Source organism: Petaurus breviceps, unplaced genomic scaffold (genome assembly GCF_028583685.1).
Source record: "Petaurus breviceps papuanus isolate PSGF00001 unplaced genomic scaffold, PetGlider_PUasm1.0 90740, whole genome shotgun sequence".
In the NCBI taxonomy this organism is placed as follows: Eukaryota; Metazoa; Chordata; class Mammalia; order Diprotodontia; family Petauridae; genus Petaurus; species Petaurus breviceps.
Window position 1 is genome coordinate 5,227,497 of NW_027187330.1, and position 17,284 is coordinate 5,244,780.

Genomic DNA, 17,284 nt, shown 5'->3' on the forward strand with positions numbered 1-17,284 from the left:
CAACAGACTGGTCGCTTGGTCCCCCTACAATCTGTAGGCAAGGAGCTCTGAAACAGCATGGTTGCAGAGCCTCAGCTTTTATCTCCCTCCAGGGGGCAAAGGCTAGATCGCACTCCCCAACTCCCCATTCCCACGAAGTCTACACTGACCTCTCACTTTGTCTTTGGCATCTGTGGGTTGATAATTCTGGAAACTGCCACAGCTGCTGGTGATCTAAAGTCCCTCCAGCTGGCGCTGGTTGTGCCTGCCCTGAGGCTAAAACCTCTGGCTCATGCAGGCTGGGCTGGTGTGGGGCTGGGCTCAGTTCCCAGACTGCTGTGCTGTCCCCTTCCTGCTGTGCTGGCCCCTTCCTGCTGGACTGCCTTCAGCGGGAGGTTAGCTTCTCTCTGTCATTTTTGGGTTCTGTAACTCCAAAGTTTTGTCTAGAGTAATTTTTTACATTAATTGGAGGAGGTGGAAGCCAGGAGCCATGCGGAAGTCCTGTTTCTACTCCACACACACACACCACCTCCCTTTTTAAAAAATCTCTTTGGGATACAGACTTAGTAGTGGTATTGCTGGATCAAAGGGTATGCACAGGTTTATAGCCATTTGGGCATAGTTCTAAATTGCCCTCCAGAATAGTTGGATCAGTTCCCAACACCAACATGCATTAGAGACACATAACTCTTAACAACAGATAGACTAACTTTTTCAAGGAATGTGCTTTGTAACAGGGTTCGTTTTTATGTTTGTTGGGAAGTGTATCAAAATATTTAAAAAAGTTTTTAATTCAAAAATGAAAAATTTATATTAAATTGACTTCAGCATCTTTTTTTGCTCCATTTTGTTGATATAGATGGAAATTAAGATTTTTACAAATTTGATAGAATCAGATTTCTTTTAGAAGGCATAATAAAAAAGAAAATTGTGGCTAAATATGCTTTAGTGTTTTAGTGGTTTAATATTTCTATAACTATTAGAATTGTTTTTATCCTATAGGTTCTAATAGTTTATGAAATGATGTTTTTTTAAAAACTATATTGCTCTTTCAATTCTTTAATTTGCAGATTATGTACAATATGTAATCCTGTTATTTCATATGAACTTTTAGATATGCTTTGCCTAAAAAACTGCCTTGAACGTTATTGATCTTTAATGCAGAACACTGCACTTTCCCTTAGACTATGACTGATTTTTCTATTTTGTGCAGATTTTTCAAGTAGTTAGCTTTCTGGAGATGAGTGATTAGAATTAGTTGGTCAAGGGGTTTGAAACTTTAAATTCAGTGATCTTTTATACAGGGTGTCCCAAAAGTCTAAGTGCAAATTTTTAAGCTATTAATACTTAGCCTCTACACTAGAACTTTGTGAAAGAGAGAGTTTAAAAATTACACACACACGACCTCTTTGAAAGGGAAACATAATCTTTTAGATACATTAGCACAGTACCTCAAGGATTCATGATTTTGTCGGTGTATGTATCCCCTCCACCAACAGAGATTGTAGCCCTTTTACAATTTAGTAGGTAGTCTTCAAGAGTTAACTATAGCTGAAAATTCATTACTTTATATCCTGCCTTGGAATGAGCCCCTCTGAGAGTCATTAGTGAGGCACATTTTTAGATAATACATATTGTCCTTCTCTAGGACTCTATTTAAAGACTTTCTAGGGTTTTTTTTTGCCCACAAAAGCCTTTAAAAACCCACTTTTTATGTATGTGTCCACTTACATAACCATAGGATTTTAGTGAAGCACGTAGGTATTAAATAAGAAAAATAACACTGGGGTGGCCAGGTAGCTCAGCGAGTAAGTACACGAGCACCTGCCCCAGTGTCGGGATGATCTGGGGATCAAATCCGGGCTCAGATACTTAGCACCACACCCAGAAATAACTGGCCGCGTAACCTTGAGCAAGTTACTTAACCCCAATTGCTTAAAAAAAAAAAAGAAAAAAAAACTGTTTATAGACTCCAGTGTTTATTTTAAATAAACAAAATTTGAAGGGGGAAATGTAGCCTACAAAATATGGTAATTTTTAAAAAAGGATTAGTTTGTACTGGTTTTTAGTTAAAGATATATAACAACTATTAAATCTTTTTTAATGATGAAAGAAATACTGAAAGATTGGGGGGAGGGTGCCTTTAATAAAGTTTACTTTCTGTATTGTTCTTTATTCTGGCAAAACCAGTTTTATACCTTTTCCCTACAGGTAGGTAGCGGACCTTCAACAGTTTTTTTTTTTTAATTTAGTCCTGAATAGCATTTAGAAATAAGTACATTGTTGTTACAAAATAAAATTAAGTATAATTTGGAAACATGAGAATTGCAGTATCTCAGAGATGAAGGGAATATTCAAGGCCATCTAATCCAAACCATTTCTGAAAAAGAATTCCATCTATAACATATGTGACAAATGGTAATCTGACATTTGCTCAAAAACCTCCAGTGAGTGGCGGCCAGGTAGCACAGCAAGTAAGAGCACCGGCGCTCCAGTGTTGAGAAGACCTGGAGATCGAATCCCGGGCTCAGACACTTAGCACCCACCCAGAAACACCTGGCCGTGTAACCTTGAGCAAGTTACTTAACCCCAATTGCTTAGGGGCAGCCAGGTGGCTCAGCGAGTAAGAGCACTGGTTTATCGGGATGACCTGGATCAAATCCGGGCTCAGATACTCAGCACCACACCCAGAAATAACTGGCCGTGTAACCTTGAGCAAGTTACTTAACCCCAATTGCTTTAAAAAAAAAAACACCTCCAGTGAAAGTAATTCACTACCTCCCAAGATAGGCCCCTGTTCAGATAGCTCTAAAAGTTATCTTGGATTTCACCTCCTCTTTGCCAGTTTTGTTTTATTTGTTTCTATGGTTTTTAGTCCAAGGATTATTCTCCAAGAAAATTCATAATCCAAGATTAATGTCCTCATACAAATTTAGGCATAAAAACACATTTCACAAAACCACTTTAAACAACTCCACATACAAAATCTATCCTAGATTTTAGAATTAGAAGAGACTTTAGTGGTCTTCTAGCCAAGAATCACAGCTCTTTCAGGAATCCATTCTATTACATCCCTAAGCAAATGACCATTTATTTGCAATATGTCATGGAATTCTTTTGCATTTTGCTTTCATGAGAAAGAAAGAAATTGCAACTAAGCAAGCTTATTCCGAGGATTTTCTTTAAAAAGCAATCTCCAGAGCATTTCGGAAGCTTATCAACACTATTACTTAGTAATCATTGACATTCATGAGAAGTTCCTTTGATGGCACTAGATAGTGATTGTAGTATGTTTAGTAGATGTTCTGATGTTTCTTGTTATAATTGTTTGAAAATTATCAACATTTTTAAAAATTAGTAATTTATTTATTATTTATGCCTTCATTTATCATCAAGGGACAATAAAAATTAACTGAGATTTTTGAGCCTAATCATGAATTTGATTCATGGAAAGCTATACATAACTTAACCAGAGCAGCCTTTGTAAAATATGCCCCAGACTTTAATGTACTAAATAAATACCAGATATTACCATGATTGCTGTTGTTGTTATGATGAATAAATGGGAATTTATTATAAAACCACAAATAAATGTTTTACTTCATTCATTAAAAATCTATATTCCTAGGGGTGACTAGGTGGTGCAGTGAATAAGAGCACCAGCCCTGAAGTCAGGAGGACCTGAGTTCAAATGTGACCTCAGACACTTAACACAAAAACTAGCCATGTAACCTTGGACAAGTTACGTAACCCCAATAGCCCTTCAAAAAGCAAAAAAAAAAAAAAAATCCATTCCATAAACCATTAAAAAAAGAAAAGAAATAGAACACCTTCACCTGGTTTTACTTTGTTCATTAGATCTGATTCTGAGTCACTAACTAAAATAAACCTAAAGATATCTTTAAAATAGTTATTTCTAAAACAAATGATTTTAATTTTGCATTATAAACACTGAGTACTCAGTGTTCAGACATTGTAATGAGTATATGTAGCAATGTTCCCATTATAGTTATCTACAAAAACTGAAAATTTAGTTGTCTTTCCTTCAAGATAACATGAATATTTATACATTATTTCATTATTATCTTCCTCAGTAATTTACACACTTTCCATTGGAATAGGTTGAAATGTAGAGAAATATAGAAATATAGAAAAAATAGAAAGCTAAGTATCATAAAGTGAGTACTTTACACCAAAAATATTATTTTAACCTTCAGTAAAATGTTGATTAGGACATAGTTCCTACCCACAAATTACTTAAATTATAATTGGATGTGGTATATAAATAACAATATAAAAACAACAATATAATATCACAAAGCAACATAAATCAATTGTTGAATGAAAAGTATTAACAGTAAGATCAATAAGTTCAAAGAGAAGAAGAAAATATTGTAGGTTGGATGGATTAGGAAGGTGTCCTAAAAGAGGAGAGACTTCAACTGGGTACTATAAGATTTTGGGGATGGGGAGCAGGCTTTAGCTTATTCCAGGTAATAAAGCATATTCAGGATATAGAGAATAGACTACTTCAGAGTGGAGGGCTGCATTGGTTAATTTGTAGACACCTTTGAATACCAAACTAAATAATTTGAGTGTTTACAGTGGGATAGCCACTGAAAGTATTTAAACAGAGGATGGATGGTGTTCTAAGGAGACCACTCTAATAGTGATGCACATGATAGGTTGAGGAACTAGAAAGACTGCAGGCAGAGAGGCCAGTTAAGAAGTTGTTGCTATAGTCTCAGTGTAATAATAATAAGGGTCTCAACTAGGTTGGTAACAGTAGAGACGAGAGATCTCTGAGGAGTGAAAAGAACAATCAAGGAACAATAAAAAGAAACTGGAATTTTGAGCCTTACTGAGTTAAAAGAAATAGGAAACTCAGGATTAGAAGCCAGTGTTATTTATTTAAGTTCAAGGCTTTATTTTCATATTTAAGCTGAAGTGGATATTCTTTAATAAGAGAAATACTAATGTAGATCAGAACACAGAAATAGGATTGTTACTTTTTGTCTAATGTGCAGCCAAAATAGAGTTCTCAAAGTAGACTGATGTTTCCATCTTTTTTTTTTAGATTCCTGTATAGTCAATGTTACAGTTCTGCAAGATTTATTGGGGTATATCTCTTCAAAGTATTCCTATATCATAGATCTCCCTTTCAGACATCCTCAGAAATTGGAAAGTATACAGTATGTAGAACTGGACCAGCTTCAGCCAAACACTTTAGTCCATTCAATACTAAAAATTGTCAGTGTCTCAATACTAACAGGTAAATCATCTTGTGTCCTTCATTGCAAAGGCAGATAATGGTGCGTTCGCAAGAATCAAGATTTTTCAAGCATAGGATAAAAATCTAGATTAAGGAAGCTTTCCATAAAAATGGAAGTAAAAACTGAAAATGTAGCATGTGTTGTTTAAAGTAGGTTTTTGTTGCTATCTTTTGTTTCTGTATTGCCCAGATTTCCCCCTGTATCTCTCTTCCTTCCCCCTCCAAAAACTAGCCCTTATAGCAAAGATTTTTTTTAAAATTAAAAAATTTTTATAGTACTTACTATATACATTTTTAAAAGGTAAAAAAATATAAACAAACATGCAACCAAAAAACCTCTGGGTTGTAATGTTCTGTGTTTGTTCTCCCTCCAACATATCAGCCAAGGAGTAGATGAGATGTCTTTTCCTATCTCTATATCTTATCTTTGGGGTCAAGCTTGTTCTTTACAGTTTTACAATATTTCATTTTAAATTGTTTTGTGTTCATTAATTGATGTTGTTGGTGTTCTTTTCCTGTCTTGCCTTACTTCACTTTGTATCAGTCCATGTAAGTCTTTCCATGCTTCTCTGTACTTATTTTTTATAGCACAGTAGCATCCCATTGCGTTTATGTACCACACTTGTGTTTTTTAAGCCATTCCCCAATCAATTGCATGTACTTTGTTTACAAGTCATCAAGTCAACAAGCATTTATTAAGCATCTGCTATATGCTAAAAAGCTGGAGATTCAAAGAAAAGCAAAATATATAGTCACTTCTCTCATGGAGCTCACAATCTTAAGTGGGGAAGGCAATATGGCGGTGACTCCATACAAATAATACAGAATAGATCAGACAGAATCTCAGAGGGAAGCACAACAAGTAAGGAGGACCAAGAAAGGCTTCTTGGCAGGTATTTGAAGGAAGCCAAGTGATACTGAGGAAAGGAGAGTGAATTTCAAGCATGGGGTACAGCCACTTCAAATGCCATAGTTGGGAGATGGATCATAAATCTAGGTCTTTGCTACCACAAAAAATGTTGCTATTCATATTTTGTGTGCATGGAGCCTTTCTTTTTGTTAGTGACTTCCTTGAAGCAAATATCTAGCAATAGAATCTCCAGGTCACAGGGTATGGACATTTTAGTCACCTTATATGCGTAATTACAAATTACTTTACAAAATGGTTGTACTAATTAACACCTCCATCAGTAGTACATTAGTGTGACAAAGTATGTCTAATCTACTTTTGTTGGTGGTTAAGTGGCTTACTCAGTCATACAGCTAGTATGTGTCTAAGGCTGGTTTTAAACTCAGGTCCTCCAGACCCTAGGGCCGGTGCTCTATTTATGGTGCCACCTAGCTGCCCCTTGTCTAATCTACATTTTAATTAAATTATAGACTTAGAAAAATGAAAAAATGTTTCACTTAAGTCAAATAAAATTAATACTGTTGTTCCTTTTCCAGAGGCAGTATATGGTTACAGAGGACAAAAGCAAAGAAAAATTATTTTAACAGTAGAACAGGTCCAAGACCAACATTTTGTACTTGTATTATGGGGTCCTGGAGCTGCCTGGTACTCAGAGATTCAAAGGAAAAGAGGTAATGTACCAAACTTTTTTTTTTTTAACTTAATAACATTACTATTTGAATGGATAATGCTCCTGATGTGAGTTAAAGAAGAACACATGGTTCAGAATGCCTCAGATATTCTATAAACATGCCCCATTTCTTTAATTTTTTTTTTTTGCTATTTTTTTGGAGGGGGGGAGGGCAGGGCAATTGGGGTTAAGTGACTTGCCCAAGGTCACACAGCTAGTAAGTGTTAAGTGTCTGAGGCCAAATTTGAACTCAGGTCCTCCTGACTCCAGGGCTGGTGCTCTATTTACTGCGCCACCTAGCTGCCCCTATTTCTTTCATTTTAAAGTAGAAAAATAATTGTGTCCTAAAAATCCTCTTTATGTAGAAATTTTGATAAAATAAAAACTCATTTATAGGGGCATACAACAGTGCTGTGCAATTTATATTGTTTTTAGTGAGGCTTATTCAGCCACCAAATTATGTCCTTTAAAATATTTAAATATTGAGACTATGTGTATTCAGGTTCAATATACTAAAAATATAAACTGGTATATGTCTTTATAGTCTATCACAACATGCTACTTTGGCTATAATTTAAGCTTTTTTAGAGTGCATGCTTTAATTTTTTAAAAATTAATTCTGAATTTACAGAAAAAAATGAATATTTCCTCATACAACATAGACCAGAAAAAGAGGAATATATATGAAATTGCAAGTTTCAATTATATATATGTTACATACATTCTATTACATATTGCTTTTGCTTTTTTTAAAGTATATATAATAAATTTTACTTGTTACTTTCACAGCTCTTCTGCTTGTATTTCCTTCTGAACTTCTTTGTGCATTTTTGAATGCTTTTATGACCATGTTTTCTTTCTTTTCTTTTTTTGGAAGGGGTGACCTTATCACTAGCTTCCCCTCCTTCACCCCCATACCCCAATTCTTTCTCCCTATAATCCTTCTAATAAATAAACATCGTTAAGCAAAATAAATTCACCAGCGGGCTATGTCCATTTTGCATGTATGTCTCATTCTGCACCTTAAGAGAATATATCACCTCACCTCTTGGGAGGAGGATAGCATGCTTCATCATCAGTCCTCTGGAGTCATTGTTCATCATTGCATTGGTCAGAATTCAGTTTTTATCTTTTCAGCATTGTTGTTTACTATATCAATTATTCTCCTAGTTCTCCTCACTTTGCATCATTTCATAGAAGGCTTCCCAGGTTTTGCTGAAACTGTTTCTTTTATCATCTTATCATTCCATAATAACCCATTATATCTATTTTCCCTAATTTGTTCAGCCACTCTCCAGTTGATAGAGAATAAGTTTCCAGGTCTTTGCTACTACAAAAAGAACTTTTGTAAATATCTTTGTATATATAAATCATCTTGCTCTCCCTTTGATCTCTTTGGGATATAGACCTAATAATAGTATCACTGAGTCAAAGGGTAGGTATATGCATAGTTTAGTGACTTTGGGGGCCTAGTTCTAAATTGCTTTCCAGAATAGCTGACCTAGTTCCACAGTTCCACCAAGAGTGTACCAGTATGCTTGTGTATTTCCTCTTTGAAACTACTAGTACAATTAAAAAATTTTCAGTGCACAAAGCCAGTAATTTTCAACATGTAGTCATGTTTAAAATATGCACTGTACCTAACCTTTCAGTTCTGGCATGAATGAATTCTATTAAAAACAAATCATACCTCACTGATAGCAGTGCTTTTGTTTTTATTTGGGGTTTAAAATTTTTTTTTGTTTATCTTTATTTTATTTGTTTTTGCTTTTTGGATGGGGGTGGGCAGGACATTTGGGGTAAAGTGACTTGCCCAAGGTCACATGGCTAGTAAGTGTTAAGTGTCTGAGGCCTGATTTGAACTCAGGTCCTCCTGACTCCAGGGCTTGTGCTCTATTCACTGTGCCACTTAGCCACCTCTTTCATTTAGTTCTGATGAAGCTTTCCTGCTTTATAATAAGTAGGAATGGTCAGTACAAATGGCCTTGTCCCTTTTTTTAGCTTACTGAAATGACCTCTAGACTGAGATAGTTTGCAAACCATTTTATCATTCAGCTGTCCTGCCTGGAAAGGGTTAATGGGTTTCTCCAAATACTGAACTTACACCCTGTTGCATAGTTACACAAAAATAAGGCTCTGGCCCATCTTCTTTTAATGATTAATAGGGAATACCTAGAATGTTAGATATTCAATTTAATTCTTTTTTATGTCGAGATCAAATGTTCATGGTATATCAATGAGAGTTGTTTGCCAGTTGTGAAATCAGACAAATATCTGCCACTGGTAGACAAGCCCTGACCGTTTGATCCTGACCTGGAAGTCCAGACCATGAGTCTAATGGTTGCTCCCAAAATGTGAGTCATCATCACATAGCCAGGTCACAGAGCAGATAACCACATGATGGACATTCTGTTAAGGGTGACGAGGGTTACCATGATTTGTTCTCAAACCTCTCTCCCCAGGAAGGTTTGTACACGATTTAGTTTAATATTGAAAAATAAAGAATCAAGACAACTGAAAAGCAAATGTTATCCCAACATTCATTTAATAAACTTTTATGAAGTGCCTACTATATACAAGACATTGTGCTCATGTCATGTAGTTTTAATCTTTAACAGATTCAAGAGAGCTTCCTACCTGAGCAGTTCTGTTAGGTTCTGTTTTGGGACTTCACTATGAAGATATTTCCATTTTCAGAATCTCTTAAAACTCTGTTCTGCTCACTGAATTGCTATGTGATCCTAGGCAGGTCATTTAACCCTGATTGCCTCCTTGCCGCCTCCCCTCCAAAAAAATCCTGGCTCTGTCACTTAAAAACAACTCTATTCTGCTTTACTCCAAGAATAGAACTCCCATTCATAAACAGTATCAAGTTTCATTGTTGATTAGAAAAACTAGAAGACCTGGTTGTTTAGAAGGGATAAAAGATTCAAAATATAAGACCCTTTTCAGAATATACTATTACCATTTAATATTGACAGACAACTTGATGTGCCTTAGAACTAATGTTTGTGGCAAATACATGCATCACATGATCACAGTCAAAGTCCTGATGGTGGGTAGATTATCAACATAAATGAGTTCCTTTGCAGAGCTACCAGAATAAACATACAATAAGTTGTTGGACTGTAACCACTGTGCCAAATGAATGTGTTACTTTTGTAATGTTATGGAATAAGTGCAGAGCATATCCGATAAAGTCAACAAAAGATAGTGCACATGGTAGAAACAGCATTTAATTTGCAGTCAAAATACCTGAGTTTGAGTCCCAACTCTGAGATTTCCTAGTTGTGTGACTATGGACAATTTACCAACTCTCTCAGAGCCTCCATTTTCCTCATCTTTAAAATGAGGATGGATGATGATAATTATACTGCCTACAATAAGATTGTGAGGAAAGTGCTTTACACAACAGTGAAGTGCTTTGAAAAGTGTTGTTATAATTTAGTAGCTAGAATTTAACTATGCCTAACTCAGAATCACAGAAACTCAGCATTGAAAGGGGCCTCAGAGTCCATGAAGTTCATCTGGTACCTAAACAAGTTCTAATTGGTAGGAAGCTTTTCCTTGCATCAAGCCCATATTTTCTTTGTAATTTCCATCGATTGTTTCCATTGCTGTATACTATTCAAACCCCGCAGCCACCTGATGGCCCTTCAGATATTTGAAATGAACTATCATGTCTGCAAATAAGTCTTTCCTTCTGTAGGTTAAACATTCCATGTTTCTTCAACCAGTCCTGTGACAGCATCATGGCTGCCCTGTTCTGAATCCTGTCTGACTTATCAGGGTCTTCCTAAAATGGGGCATTCAGAGTTGAACATAGCACTCCACAATGGTCTGACCACAGCAAAGGAATGAAAGACTATTGCCATGTTAGTACTGGATTCTGCACCCTCTTAAATGTTGCCTAAGTTCATATTAGCTTTTTTGGCTGCCTAGATCACATTTTTTATTCATACAGACCTTGAAATTCATTAATATCTCCAGATAATTTTCAAATTGGCGTCTAGCCAAGCCTCTCCAGATTTTGTTCTTGTGATATTGATTATTTTTTACCCAATTGAAGAGCTTACATACATCCCTATCGACTTTCCTATTATTTGAGGTCTCATATGTTGTAGACAAAGCCTAAATTTGAACTCAGAGGACCTGGATTCAAATTCTGCCTCTGCCATTATTTTTGTCAGCTTGGGCTAATCCCTCATTCTCATCGTGGGACTCAGGTTTCTCTTCTGTAAAAAGAGGGTAGACTAGATGACCTCTGACATCCCTTCTAGCTGTACATCTTTGATCCTGAGTCCATCCAGGGTTTTATTAAAACCATCCCCAATTGGATTTTCAGTCCCACTTAAGATAGGAACTATGTCCCAATAAACTGAGCATTGAATAAAATAAGATTTTATTGTTTTGCTATGAAATGCTGGCATGCAGCTTTTAGGTTGTACCTCATTCTGTTCCAGCAGAAATTATGTAGATTACTGAAAAAAACTAATAATGAATTAACAAAAAATGTTCAAAATATTTTCTTGAAGGTGCAAAATCTAAATTTTCATTCTTAGATATTAACTGCAATGGAAACATTACTACACAACCTCATTACTATGTCTGAATACAAAGTGCTCTTAGTATCTGTAATATAAAGTTGACATTTATTTGCATTTCTTAAAAGTATTAAGATATTTTTAGGTTTACTTTAGTGATTCATCCTTATGCCTAATGAGCAAGTTAAAACATTGAGATAAGACAGAAAATATTCTGTTTCTTTTTTTAAAATGGGTAAATATTGACTTGTAAAGAAATAAGTGAAACACTCATGGTTTTATAATTCCCTTTTATTTATTATAACAACAACAGCAACAATAATAATTGGCTTTGATAAAACACTTTCAAATTTGCAAAGGCCACTCTGTCTTACAGTTTGGTTGCCTAGGTTAATACATATATACACATGCACAATGCATGACTATCATCAAAACTTGCCCATTTTCAAACAGTTATAATAAGTTTATAACAGTATAATAATATTTTCAAACAAATTTAAACACAAATTCCAAAATATTTTAAAATAGACAATACGAATTCTCTACCGATCATACCACAGTCATTTGATGATTAAAATGTTCTAGATTCATTCCAAGTCAAATAAGAGCATTTATAATAAATCTTGGGAGAAAAAAAATCCTGTAGAAATAATATCAGATTGCTATTTTAGAACTGGGGGAGACCTTAGAGATCATGTGGTGTAACTCCTTCATTTTACAGATGAGGAAACTGAGGCTCACAAAGGTGAGATAGCTTTCCCAAGGTCACATGTGGAATATGTGGTGGAGTTGGAATGTGAACCCAGGGCTCATTCTGCTGACCTGCAGCACCTCATTTAAGTACTTCAGAGGCTCTGGGATCTCTCTCCAGCAGTGTGGATCCAAATCCATCTGTGCCTTCCCACCTCTGTGACTTTTCTCCATGTCCTCCCATAAGTCCTTCACAAAGGTTCCACTCGAAGTGCTGAATGACTTCTAAATCTTTTCTTTCATTCATTCATTCAGCACACATGTATTATGTACCTTCTATGTACTAGTTCTTTTCTCTTCTTCCTTTAAATCACCCCTTCACCATCAGAGAATTTGTGTTGCTTGTGGAAAAACTTCCCTCTTCATCACTACCCCCATCCCTGCTTGTTTCCCTGCTGAATTTAATGTACTTCTCCACCAAACTCTGTGTGTGTGTGTGTGTGTGTGTGTGTGTGTGTGAGAGAGAGAGAGAGAGAGAGAGAAACCCTCTGTCAGTTTTAAATGAGGTTTATCTGATATCCGTTCCCCATCTCCTCCTCAATGTTTGTTAGATCCTTCTCCTTATGTACCTCAGTTATGAGAAATAACAAATTTTACTGCCTTCTTCCTTTCTACACTAACGTGTTCCTCTTTTTACTTTCCTTTTCTCTTTCTTGACCCTAACACCCAGAGCTTTTTTTTTTAATTAAACTTCTCAATATCATTTGAAGATCCTAAGGTTCTGAAAGGACACTTTTTTCTTTCTTACTCACTAGAATGTTAGTACATCATCACCCTTCAGCCCCTTCCCATTATTTAAATGTGTGCCTTCCTAGATTTCTCTTGAGTATTGTGTTTTTCAGAGTACCAACTCAAAAATCCCTTATTCTGCTCCATTTTTTTTTCCCTTGCAAGATTTTACTCACCCTTGCAGGGTTAAGTTGTGCTCAGTTTTAAGCCTGTGTCTTTCTCCTTTTGGATAATTGTATTTTAAGATCTCTTTTCATTCATAATCTTGCACGACAAGGACTGTAGTTCCTTGGTACTTTAACTAGTTCTTTCTGGATGCTCATGACAAGAGAAAATCCTAGTTCAGACCCTGCTCTGGTCAATGAGGCAAACTCAGGAAATAAGACAAAAGGTAGTTTATTAGCACACCAAGGCAGCAAGCAGTTGGAATGCAGCCAGGCCCGATTTTTTTTTTTTTGCTTTTGTGTGTGTGGGGGGGCAGTTGGGGTTAAGTGACTTGCCCAAAGTCACACAGCTAGTTTTTGTGTTAAGTGTCTGAGGCCAGATTTGAACTCAGGTCCTCCTGACTCCAGGGCTGGTGCTCTATTCACTGCACCACCTAGCCGCCCTCAACCCAGCCCAATTTCAAACTGCACAGTTTTTATAGACAAGAGTAAATGACTTCCATGTAACGTGGTACACATATCATGAGGGGATGGGTTTTATGCCAGCTCATCATTTTCCATGACAAAGTACAAATGCACAATAGTAAATTTCCAGACTACCATCCCTTTCAGGCTGGCTGCACATTTTACCCAGTGGAAGAGTCACTCAGGCTGACTTTGCACAGTCCCCACTTTGGTGCTGACCATACTCATGGTGCAGCCCCAGAATGAGGCCTCTGCCATTCCTCAATTTTTTTTTTTTTATTAAGCAATCAGGGTTAATTAACTTGCTCAAGGTTACACGGCCAGTTATTTCTGAGTGTGGTGCTGAGTGTCTGAGCCCGGGATTTGATCTCCAGGTCGTCCCAACACTGGAGCCGGTGCTCTTACTCGCTGAGTCACCTGGCCGCCCCTAAGCAATTGGGGTTAAGTAACTTGCTCAAGGTTACACGGCCAGGTGTTTCTGGGTGGGTGCTAAGTGTCTGAGCCCGGGATTCGATGTCCAGGTCTTCTCAACACTGGAGCCGGTGCTCTTACTCGCTGTGCTACCTGGCTGCTCCCATTCCTCAATTTTTTTTAAAAAAATTTTTTCTTTTTGGAGGGGGGAAGGTAGGGAGGTTGGGGTTAAGTGACTTGCCCAAGGTCACATGGCTAGTTTTTTGTGTTATATGTCTGAGGCCGGATTTGAATTCAGGTCCTCCTGACTCCAGTTTCTCTCTCTCTCTGCTGTATTCACTGCGTCACCTAGCCATCCCTCCATTCCTTGATTTTTAACTGCATCTTTCTACCTTTGGCCACTTGGATTTTGCGGGTTTGTTTGAGGATAAGGGAGGCAGCGCAGCAGGCTGATAGTGATGAAGAGTGGGAGGCCCCAGAATAGGTCTTTCATCCAGGGGGAATCAGGAAGCCCGGAGGTGAGCCACCCCCAAAGTGGAAAAAGTAAAAACAAATGCACGGCAGATTACAGGGGAGGGATTAGGTCCTAATTTTCAGGCTCAAACAAAGAGGTGGCCAGGGACCCCTTCTCAGTTTAATTGGGTCCAGGGGCTGATCAGGGCTTGCTCCTTCTGCTGGACTGAGTTCAGTTACAGTAGGCTTCACATGGGAATGAGGTTTCCAAGTCTTCCATCCAGCAGCCCTGATGGCAGTATGAGTGGTCAGCGGGACCCAGAAAGTTCCATTCCAGGAGCACTGAAAATTAGGTGCCTTCCTGAAGTTTTGGATCCACACATAGTCTCCTGGTTCTTCCAGAGGCAAAGTTTGCACCAAGGCTGCCTCCTTCCAGACCTGTGAAAGAGGTCACCCGAGTTACTGCTCTGTCCTCTTACTCCTTTGCTTAGGACAGGGCTGCTACAGATTCCCACTTAGGGAATTCTGACCACCATGGAGCATTCTTAGCAGAGACCTCCACTCCTGCTGCTTCTGGACATAGATCCTTGAAGGTACACTTGTCTCTGTTTTCTTTGTGGTCACACTGGGAGGCCAGGGGTTTGTGTGCCTGTTTTGACATTGGCTTTGCTGGCAGCTCTCTTTCCAGTTACCCGGCTTCTGGTTGACTCTTTATGTAGTTCTTGAGTGGAAGTATTCACTTAGTACAGTTGCTCATTAAATGTCTTGATCATTATTTATTCTAGTGTGAATTTTAGGATTTTGCTGTAGTTGGTGTTTGGAAGCTGAGCCGTCTCACCCATTCCAGCAAGTAGCCATCTTGTCTGCAAGCCCAACAAATCATCCTTGAAAGAGCACTTTCTTAGAAATGAAGACACCTTAGTTTGATGCCTTAATAAAGCATACACATTTAATTCTTTGATAGATCTTATTTGTAGTGGAAAGAACATTGGACTAGAACACAGAAAGCTTGGGCTTGTCTCTCTGTTCCCCACTAGCCATGTAACCTTAGGCAAGTGATACTTGAGCCTTAGTTTCCTCATTTGCAAAATAGGGGTAAGACTTCAGCCTTGCCTCTGACAAATTAGATTTTGTATGTAAAAGTACTTTGAAAACTTTAAAGCATTAGGCAGATTTATAGTGATTTTATTTCATTCCCAGATTCTTAAGTGTAACCCCCCAGTTGAAGAGTTTAATACTGTTCTGATTCTAGATTGTTTTTCTTATGTTGACTTTTTTATTTTCTTGTCTTAAGATCATCTTTGGGAGTTTAAGTATCTCCTTACTCAGCATAACTCCATATTAGGAAATCTAGAATTGCATACAACTCCTTGGTCCTCCTGTGAGTGCCTCTTTGAGGATGACACGAGGGCAGTTGAATTTAAAGCAAAGTTCCAGAAAAGGGAAAGTCACCTTGTAAAGATCTCGCATTTTTCTGCCCTCCTGAAAGAGAAGCGCTCAGGTAAGAGTGAGCATGCACAGCTTGTGGCCTGTTAATGAAGGGAATGAACTCTCTGGGAACCAGCAGGGACTGATGGTGGCTTGAGTAGGCCTCTGCTGGGTCCTAGGAGGTTTGAATACTGTAGCTGGTAGGCAGGGCACTTAGGAGTAAGTTGTATTTAGAGGGACGGTACATTTTAGAATGTCTGTTTTGTATACTTTAACCATGGAGGCCGTTTTTCTGTAAAGGTTAAATAAAAAATGACAGCACTAATTATTGGAGAACTTTTTAGTGATTTTACCTGCTTTCTAATAGACACTGAGGCATCATCCAGATACTATTACAGTTTCCAGATACGTTTTAGTTTATTTATTTAGCTATCTAGATACTGATATTCAAATTGATCATTTGTATGGTATGTGAAAATTCTCCCTTTTACAAAATGTATAAAAGCACCTACTCCCTAAACTTCTATTTTAAAATATGTTATTTATTATCAAAAGCATTTTAAGGATCTCTTAATTGATTATATTGGCCTTTGGAATTATTCCCTGACAAATAGAAATATACTCTGAAATATATGACATGGAAAAACATTTTTTGTTTTTCTCTATCATTATCTACCTATTGTATTATATATTATTCAGATATTTTAATATACATAATTAGATGACATGGAATATATATTATTTAGAAAATATTATTTAGATAAGTTGGCATTGATATGGGCAAGTAAGACATGTTCTCAGATCTTAAATGTGACTTTGTATCACTGAAGCTATTTACTCTGAGCTTTTCAGAAATCTTAAGAAAAATCTTCCTATAGTTATTATTCCAAATGTATTTAGAGAAGAAATGGGAGATGGAAAATTGGGGAATATCTTTTAGTATGCCTTGATATAATTTAATACTAACAAAAAGTGTTAATAATTTTTGCATAATATGTGGTTAAAAGTTAAAGAAGTCAGACATATTTTGACCTTAACACTGAAACTTAAATAACTTTATGGTTATCACATTTGTAATATAACTTTTATTTATAATTATTATGGTTATAGTTATTATATATTGTTATATATTTGTGCTATACTTATGTTTATTGTTTTAGATTTTATTATAAAAACTTTATAGTTATATTTTAATAACATTATTTTAGCTGATATTTCTCCTATGTTGTCTTAGGCTTTTTTCAAGATTTTGTATGTTCTGCAAATAAAAAAAAGATTATTATAATTATAATGAAAAAGAATGGGAGAATATGAAATTATCTGACGTTCATAAGAAATTAAGTGGCTGTTTCTCAGTGAACTTTTTGACCTTATGTTACAATGCCCCCTTTTGGTCATCTTAGACAGTTTAGAACTTAGATCATTTGGCACATAAGTGTCTATAAATTTTCAAGGGCAACATTTTTTATTTTATTTTATTTTTTTTAAGCAATCGGGGTTAAGTAACTT

The 17,284-nt window shown here is 36.7% G+C and overlaps 2 protein-coding genes across 4 annotated transcripts in view; one reads left to right on the forward strand and one right to left on the reverse strand.

The window, feature by feature from the left end:
• Nucleotides 1-17,284, reverse strand: part of CPN1 (carboxypeptidase N subunit 1) — a 472,336-nt gene that overhangs the window by 295,839 nt on the left and 159,213 nt on the right. The gene's annotated exons all lie outside the window — the stretch shown is intronic.
• Nucleotides 1-17,284, forward strand: part of SHLD2 (shieldin complex subunit 2) — a 90,769-nt gene that overhangs the window by 67,702 nt on the left and 5,783 nt on the right. For all 3 annotated transcript variants that reach the window (XM_069067199.1, XM_069067200.1, XM_069067201.1), the window contains exons 5-7: nt 5,057-5,251; nt 6,698-6,832; nt 15,642-15,848. In XM_069067199.1, coding sequence (XP_068923300.1) covers nt 5,057-5,251; nt 6,698-6,832; nt 15,642-15,848 — 537 coding nt within the window. The remainder of the gene's footprint in view (nt 1-5,056; nt 5,252-6,697; nt 6,833-15,641; nt 15,849-17,284) is intronic.